Here is a 9,056-nt window from a genome sequence, read left to right as displayed (position 1 = left end):
TGTCTCCCTCTGGTTGACTGTGAAATTCACCTCATTTTGGCCCCTGTTCCTTGATGGTGGCCTCCTCCAGCCTCCCAGTCTCCCCAGCTCACTTAGAATAGGCCCTCCCCAACCCTCCAGGCCAACCCCACCAACCTTCCTGCAGTGGTGCCCTAGGTTGACACACACCCACCTGCCCTCCTGGCTGGTGGACTGCTTGGGGCCCTGCATGGCTGATGGAGCCCCGCCTGGGAGAGGAGGCCAGGTGCAGGCCGCCTCAGTACGTGGTGCGGCGGAGGCGCTGGGGACAGCAGCGGGCCCCCTGGAGGGCTGCATGCAGCCGGTGAGATGACATCTCCCTGCTCCTCTGTAAAATGAAAAGCAATAAAGAGCTGATGTCTTAAACCTGGTTTCCAGCTGTTAAAATAAACTCCACCAAAGAGGCAGTTTTCCCCTCCCATTCTCCCTTTCTTTCATACCACCCTGTTCAACCTCCCAGGCTACCCTTGAAATAAATTCCCAAGAATTCCTCTTCTACTCATCCCACTGTGGATCTTAAAACTGAGATTCTTGGTTGTGGCCTGCCACTAAAAAGAGATCAGCCTCCCCATAATTTAGCTTTGGATGAAGACTACCCTGTTCCACTGGATGGATAATCTATGGCTTTGGCACCACTGAGCAGTATCGGAGGCAACTAACTGTTAAAAGTGCCTCCTATAAAATACATTTCCCTTTTCTCCCTTTCTACGAACCTATTCCCTTTGTTTTTCCTTTCCTTCTCTTGTTGTCCCCACCTCCCCGTCCATGCCTTAAGCTTTGTATTAGCAACCTTGCAATTTGATCTGGCATAGATCTAAGTGACTTTCAAGACTTGCCAAAGCAGCTCCACTGTGATATAGGGGAAAGTCCAGCCTGAGAAAGCTGTTCCTGCCATTAGAGATGTGGAACAGGGTAGAGAATCCAGGCCTCCCGATGCTCAGTCCTCTGCTAGAAGTGAAGATATGCAAGTATCTCACTTTCCGGTTCTGTGAGTATAGCTAGCTCAGTGCTCTGTCTCTAGAGTCTAGGTAGGAAGTGATAAGAGTGAGTTCTTAGAAGGGAGAGGCAGGCATAGAAAATAGATGGCCAACCTTTTTTGTTGGCTTGTCCTTACGTCCAACTGGAAGGGGGAAAAAGACCTTCTTTGACCTTGGAGTCTGGGGGAAGGAAGAAGGAAAGAGGGAAGGGGCCCAAACTTTATTTCCTTTCCCTTTCATCAGTACATGTATGTGTGTGTGTGTGTATATATATATATATATATATATAAAATATATAATATATATACGCCACCCACATATATATAGATGATATATAGATATATAGATATATATAATATATCTATATATATATCTATATCTATGTATATAAATAATGGGGCATTAAAAGTGGTCAGATAAGAGCACTATAGACAAAACTGAGTTTTATTTCCCTTTTAATCTCTTTCTTGTAGGTCCCAACGTTAGCTGACTGGCACCCTCCCAACTTCCTTTTAGGGTTTATTCTGGTGGAATCTTCCTATTTAGCTCATGCCCTGGGTTCTTTCTCTTCCCCATACTTAAGTCTCTCTCCAAGACAGCTACACTGATTGTACTGCACCAGAACAAGTTGCTAAAAAAAGGAGGAAACCTCATTCTCATTGTAGGGGAGGAAATAGCAGGTATTATGCATGCTCCCTTGTCCCCCCACTACCACCGTACAACAGGGGGTCCAGAATTTCACCTGGGTCTTTTGTCCCCCAAATCTTGATGATTCTGCTAGGACAGGGCTGGGAAGATGGCAGCAACCTAAGAGCCAAGTCCTTGGCTTTTGTGTCCTACATTTAGGGACCTGTAGAAGTCCTGCTGCTTAAACTGGAAATGTCAAGAGGTCCAGCGTACCCTAAACTTGGGATGCAACTCAGTTAACAATGTCTTAAGATTTTTCTGTATGCAGAACAGTGCAGATGGCCACAGATGCAGCTGACATTGTTCTTTACTCCTCTAACTTTGACTTAACCTAATACTTTTGACTTTTATTTTAATCTTAGGGAAAAATACTGATTTAAAGTAGTTAGTTCTGGACAGAAGTTACATTTCTTTCTGGCTCTATCCACTGCCCTGAACTTTTATCAAAACTCTTGCAAAGGGCTATAGCTGAATCTGGCTCAGTCTCTTTAACTCCCTTGACCAAGGCGAGACGCCAGCACGGTCTTTCTTGCCTCACCGGTTCCTAAATATCCCTTCTTTTTCAGCTCAGTCCTGTGGGACTAAGCAGATTTTCCCTCTCCCTGACCATGCCAGCTCCCCTAACCCAATTCCCCAGTTCCTACACCCACTTACACTAGTGTGAATAAGGTATGACTGACCCTACCCTTTCTCTAGTCTCATTCTCCAGGAGAGATCAGAGTTAGAAGGAATGAGGAAGAGACCAGGAGAGTGAGTCAGTCAGTCAGTCTAGCAACAACATAATTAATGACTGTACTTAGCCACGCTAAGAGGAACCAGGAAAACTTAAGCAACGTTCTCCAGCTTCCCTGTGTGTCTTTCTTTCTTTCTTTCTTTTTTTTTTCTGGTGGGGGGAGGATTTGGAGAAAGGTTAAATAATTCTGAGATCAAGATACCTGAATATTCTGGGGGTAGGACTGGGGAAGGTGAGAGTGATAAGCACCATCCTCAAAGATACCTCTTAGGACACAGATAATACAGTCGAAGATGGGACAGAAGGCCTGCAATTGAATGGTTTTGGTTGGGAGTTTCCTTCATTCTTATAGGTGAGGGATCTGGTCTCCAAGGCCTTCAGAACCTCTTTTTACTATTGGTGAACTCTACCAGGGACAGGGAATGCCTAATCCTTCCACAGGTCACATGGCTTGGTCTTTTGGGTCTGGTCCTTAATTCCCATCCCTGTGGAGTTTTACATTCTGAAATGTTTCCAATCTTCTTACGTTCATAGAACCAGTTTCAAATTTAGCAACTGAAAATCACCAACGATGTAGGAGATAAAATGGTAAATACTCTCCCTTCATTCCCCCTTCCCCCAATGAGTGCAAATAAAAGGACAAAATTAACTGGAGTTTAGTAAAATACTGTACTTTTAAAATTTAGCCTTTTTTTTTTTAAAGTACTGATTAGATATAAAAAAATCTGAATGCTGCCCAAATTTCTGATGGGCTAATGCTCCAGGAACATGAATAAAGTAGTTAAGAAAACTATCCATCTCTTGTTTTTGTTTCGAATCTTATTTCAAAGGAATAATTTTTCAAGCTATTCCCATGACAGTGGAGAAATTCTTTAAACTTAAGCTTACCCTCAAAGTAGGGGCCCATGACTCTGGGTGATTGTGGTGTCTTGAGGAAACAAACTTCCTAAACTTATCTTTCTCTAGCCTCTAGAAGCTAGGATACCTAAAAGCGATGTTCTTCCCTTGTAAATTCTATCTTGTCATTGTGGATCTTCAATGGTTTATACAGGAAATTATACTGAATAAGGGACCTAATTTATTTTTAATGCTATATAGTACAAAGAAAAAACGTTTATGAGCAGGAGATATGCTGTACGAATGAAGTTCCTGCTCACACATCACAGATGATCATTGGTCAGTTATATTTATTTTATTGCTAAGAAAAGTCTTTTAAAAATTCTCTGGTCAAGAAATCAGCTGCTAAACAAAGTCCCCTTTATGGATGCAAAACCTTTGGTAAGAAAGGATGTTTTAGTATTTCCTCCCTTAGAAATGTCCTCTAATAGAAGGGGAGGGAAGGAAGGTCAATGGGAATAGAGTCTACTGTTTTCCTTTAAATGGCCCCTGGGGGAGTAATGGAGAGCTGTTTCCTGGGTCTAAACTTTCCTTGCCTCCACTGGAATCCTATGCAAATGAAGCTAAGCCACATACCCAAGCGTGCCTTGATATTTTCCCAAGACCAACTCTGTTTCGAGCTTATTACGTCTGGATAGTAATCAGGTGGGTTTAAGGGAAGAGAATGAGTGAAGGGATGGGATCAAGGGAGCGTCTGGGCTGAGAATTATTCAATCCAACACTTCTATGCCTATCCTGAAGTAACTGTCAAGCTCCCTTGCACCTGGCTTCTGTGTAAATGCACTTTAAATGTGGCATGTGGATTTCACTGTGGATCTGCCACCTGTTTTTCTGGTGAACTACAACACCTGAATAAATATTTATGCCATTATAAGACTTGTGTTGAGAAAACTCTAATTATGCCTTATGGAGGCATAGGACAATTTACAATAATGAGATGGTGTTGCTTTGGTACTATTGCCATAACTGCATTTTATTTTTCAGAATCCCATTTCATTCTTTTTCTCCCTTTGAAAAGAGATGGCAGAAGGGATTTCTAGTTCTTCAGCTTTACAGAAGACTTCAAATTCAGCTGCCCTTCCAATAAAACCAGAACCTTTTTATTTCTAATGCAAGTGTTCACACTTCTGGATTCCAGTTTCCTGCTATAGGCATGACACAGCTGCTCTCAAGTCATCACAGACAAATATTTATAAAACACCTACTAAATGCAGAGCAGAGCAATAAGCTGGCTATGTGAGTATATCCTGGGGGTAGTTGGGTTTAAGTTGTAGAGAGTTAGAATTTGGTTTGATGATAAGGAAAAACTTGCTAGCAATGGAGCTGTCCAAAAGTGGAATGCATTGCTTTGGGAAGCAGTGGGCTTCCCTTCACTGGAGGTTTTCAAGTAGAGGCTGAACTGACTGACCACTTGTTGGCAATTTTGTAAAAAAGATTTTTTGGTCATGTGGAAGCTGCATGATTATGGCCTCTGAGGTCATTTCCAAATTGGTGATTCTGTAACTGCAGTAACACCAGAATGATTTTTACCCAGCACAAAGAGAATTTCCTTCCCCAAAGTAGATCTTGTCAAACAAGGAAGGAAAATCACCTTTGTAAAAATACTATGCTATTAGCTCAAGTAGGAGGAGCCAATCTTTTTCAGTTAATTGTCCTACTTACAACTGAACTGGGCTTTAGAAATGGGTTTGGCAGATAATAAAACAAACTAGAGAGGAAATGACTGCCAAACCCTGCCTTTAATTTCTTGAATAAGGAGTGTGGATTCTTCAAATAAAGAGGGTGACCAATGGCCACATGCTCCCTTTGCTGCTTTTCTGATTTTAACAGTCTGATAGTTTTCTTCCCCTTTGGTATAGTTGTAGTGTTATCCCACTTTTATGACCTGTAAAGTGACTGGGATCACTTAGCTAATTCAACCATCTGGAAGAGAAAATCAGAATAACAGAATGACAAGATCTGAAAATGGATCTGGAAATATCATCTAGTTCAGCCTCTGCCTTTATGGCCAAACCATGTTGGTGACAGGATTTTCTATTCTTTTCTTAAAGCACTTGGGTCTTTTCTCAATTTGTATCAATCTTTTGTCTAGACTCCAAAAGGGATTGAGATTCTATAACAACCCAAGTGGCTTGCTTCATAACTGCTGAGGGGGCCATTAGGTTCTGTTTCTAAATTACTAATCCAGCTATATGGAAGGTTTTTACTGGGAGAATGCTGACCAGTTAAAGCTGACAACCAAATAAGACCTATTAACATAGATTCTTAGAATGGTAAAGCTGAAGAGACCTTAGAAATAATTTAGTACAACATCCTTACTTTTACCCCAAGGGAACTGAGCTCCTGAAAGCTTAGGTATTTTGCCCAAAATCTACACAAGTAGTTAGGAGCAGAGTCAGAAGCAGAACTCAAATTTTTACCAGCTGGGCCAATAACATAATAGCACCCCTCATGCAATCTCTTTCTGTAAAAGATGTCTCTAAAGTAAGAGGACATTCCATAACTGACTCTCAGTTAGTTTAAAGTGATACCTTGTATTCAGACATGGTTAAGTGTAAGTATGAGTAAGGAAAAGAATTCCTGGGCTGCAAAATGAGATAAAAACTTGACCCCTTAAAGCTAGATTAATGCAGAGCTGCCACAAACACTTGCTGGGAAAATTCTTGAGCCCAAATGGAGGGTGACAGATTAAATATTACCTACTCTATATGACCAGATCCAAGTGAAAACAAAGCAAATGTGGGCAGAATAAAGGAGTTTTTGAACCTCAGTAAAGCCAGTGGTCAAATTCCTTTGATGCTTTAGAAAAGGAAAAGGTATCAGATCCAGGATGGCTTTTTTTATTTTTAAAAGTATGTGGTTTTGAACCTGCCATAGAAGCCTGGCCCTGCAGTGGATCATAGGGACCTTACACAGATAACTTGATCTGTTCATTTTAGAGGGAAACTGAGGTGAAGAAATATTAAGTCACACGCAGGGTCACAAATCCCACCAAAGTCTTCTCAGCCTAACTCTAGTGGGTTTTTTTTGTTGTTGTTGTTGTTGTTGCTCTCTATAGCAAACAGTGGGGAAAGTAGTTTTTCTACAGCCAGGTATAGTAGGAAGCTGGCTGTGAACCAAGCTATGGTTGTACCAAAACCTGCACTTGGTGAGATAAATACTGAGAAGAGATCAGCTCATTGACTTATATAAAGTAAAGAATCCTAAATTCTCTCATCATTCCTCTGTCACTGCCTTGGGAGCAAGGAAGGAATATTCTGTATACAGATAAGTGTCAACAAGGAATTTTCCTTTATTTTATAAATGTTAAAGTACATATTGCTACTGTCTTGCATTCCCAGTATTTCCCACTGTCTTAACAGTAGGTGGAACTCTTTCATTTAGCTTGACTTCTGGCAAGTTGGGAAGTTATGCTATGCCTTAAGGAAACGTACAGAGGTGATGTATTTCTTCAAGAGTCTCTCTAACATCATTTTTCTTCCTACTGATTCCTGACAAGGCTCCCAAAGCTCTTCCCTCCTTTTAGGAATGTGGTTTTTTTTTATTTTTATTTTTATTACTGTTCTCCAGATTTTTTTCCTTAATAAAATAAATTGGCTTCTGGACTTAGAACTGGCCAAGGATGCTAGAAGGGATCAGGCAGCTACACAGCGTGGTAGATAGCATGCTGGACTTGAAGTCAGGAAGATCTAGGTTCAAATCCTACTACAGACATTTACTGACTGTGACCCCGTGCAAGTCACTTAACCTCTCAGTCTGTCATGTGTAAAATGGAAATAACAACATCTACCTCAATGTTTCAAGGATCAAATGAAATTAATATATGTAAAGCACTTTAACAACCTTAAACCACTCTGGTATTGTTCAGTCGTGTACCTGTTAGTTATTATTACCATTCTTGTTATTCTCCAAATAGAAGCATTGGCCTAGATGACCTCTAAGCTCCCTTACAAGTATAAATTCTAATGGTTACCTGAATGTGGAATATAACGACCAGAAGACAATGGAAACATTTAAAACACCCACAAAGCAAAACATAGGTATTCTCTTTACTGTTATACCAAGGCAGAATTTGATGGTGCCAATCTATTTCCTATTGAATGGTCTAGTGATTACCAAGCAATCTCTGTGCAAACACAGCTTGCTACTTAAACCCACTCAGAGCTGTTTCATCCTTGTGACTGAAGAGAGTTTGAGTTGGATTTCTAGCTTAACCTTTAACCCTCTGCCTTGGGAGAATGAGGAAGATTTAAGTTTCATATGCCCTCTTGGGGGGGGAAGTATACATCAGTACATTTGATGGTATCTCACAATGTTTATGGTTTGTAATGGGGATGAACGAGATTCTGGGGTACTAAATTGGAAAACTGGCCAAGAACAGTCTTGAAAAAATTGCAAAGTGTGAACCCTGAACTCTAGCTGAAAATTGGTAAGGAGACCTAGATTCTACTCAGTAGAGCACAGAAAGAGGCATACACAAAGTGAATGAATGAATGAATGAGTGAGTGAATAAAGAAATAAATGGAGTTAATGTTATCTAGTACACAAAGAGCTGGTCTCAAAGTCAGGAAAGCCGGGATTCAAAATGTGCTAGGCAAGTGAGAGAGCAGGTTTTATCTGGTAGAGGGAAACTCCTCACAAGGAGCTCCCTACACCAGTGAAATCACAGGTCTAGTTGAAGGGGGGAAAAATCCTAAAGCCAACCACCAAAAAACAAGGTTCAAAGGGCTTTCATGATGATATCAGTCCTACCACTAACTGACTTCACTGTGGGGGTGCTAGCATAATGGAAAGGGCTAATTTGAGAACTGCAGACAGAACAGAGAGTTCGGAATCTCCCATTTGGAAGCCAAAAGAATTTTAAAGACAAAGCTGTAGACAAGACTAAGAAGCAGGAGGAGAGGGAGGGGCAACTGATGTTAACATAGCAAAGGAGGGAGGGGAACACACACACACAAAAAAAGGTCCCCCATAAGCCATCAAGAAACGTCAATGGTTAGTTTGGTGACACACTTTTGGAGCAGTGAGGTGGCACAGTGGATAGAGCACTGGCCCTGGAGTCAGGAGCACCTGAGTTCAGATCCAATCTCAGACACATAACACTCACTAGATGTGTGACTGGGCAAGTCACTTAACCCTAATTGCTTCACAGGGGAAAAAAAAAAGAAAAGAAATGTCAATAGCAGGACTGACCAACCTAATTATCAGAAAAACTCAAAAGAACAGTTAGACTCAGTGGATCCTTCTGGAGCTTTACCTGACATACATGCAGACGCAGCACAAATAAAATGGAGCCAGATCCCTCTTGCACAATACAAGTATTAAATAAGCATCATGCAGAAAGCCCTCAGGGAATGCTGAAAGCAGTCCTATTCACTTGCTTAAATCTAGGGATACTGCAAGGGAATTCAGAGACTTGGGCATGAGCATGTGACTACAAATGAAAGTCCCATGTGACTCATGGCACACCTAACACCACTCCTCAATTAAATGTCCTCTGGGACACCCCTTGAAAGGCACTGTTGTGGCTCCATGGGCATTTGCTAACAGAATCATTTTCCCAGCCTCTTCCAAAGTTGCTTCAGCACATGGGTAAGAAGGGTGTAACGTATTTGGAGAGGAAGCATTAAAAAGACAGAGTAAGAACCTGGTCTTTTGCCCACCCCAGGCAGACTACTTCAAACAAGTAGACAAGGATACTAACAAATGACCTACGGCAGAAACCCTATGTGTCCCACTCCAAC

At 41.4% G+C, this 9,056-nt stretch overlaps 1 protein-coding gene across 1 annotated transcript in view; it reads right to left on the bottom strand.

Annotated features, from left to right (window-relative positions):
- Positions 1–69: 69 nt before the first annotated feature.
- CSNK1D (casein kinase 1 delta) overlaps positions 70–9,056 on the bottom strand; it is a 63,098-nt gene continuing 54,111 nt past the window's right edge. Inside the window, exon 9 of the mRNA XM_027873144.1 lies at positions 70–346. Within this exon, the coding sequence (XP_027728945.1) occupies positions 257–346 (90 nt within the window). The 3' untranslated portion in view covers positions 70–256. The remainder of the gene's footprint in view (positions 347–9,056) is intronic.

The sequence above is a fragment of the Vombatus ursinus genome, unplaced genomic scaffold (genome assembly GCF_900497805.2).
Source record: "Vombatus ursinus unplaced genomic scaffold, bare-nosed wombat genome assembly UNPS02014801.1, whole genome shotgun sequence".
NCBI lineage: Eukaryota > Metazoa > Chordata > Mammalia > Diprotodontia > Vombatidae > Vombatus > Vombatus ursinus.
The sequence above is the reverse complement of the archived record's forward strand: the minus strand, read 5'-3'. Positions and strand labels throughout refer to the sequence as shown.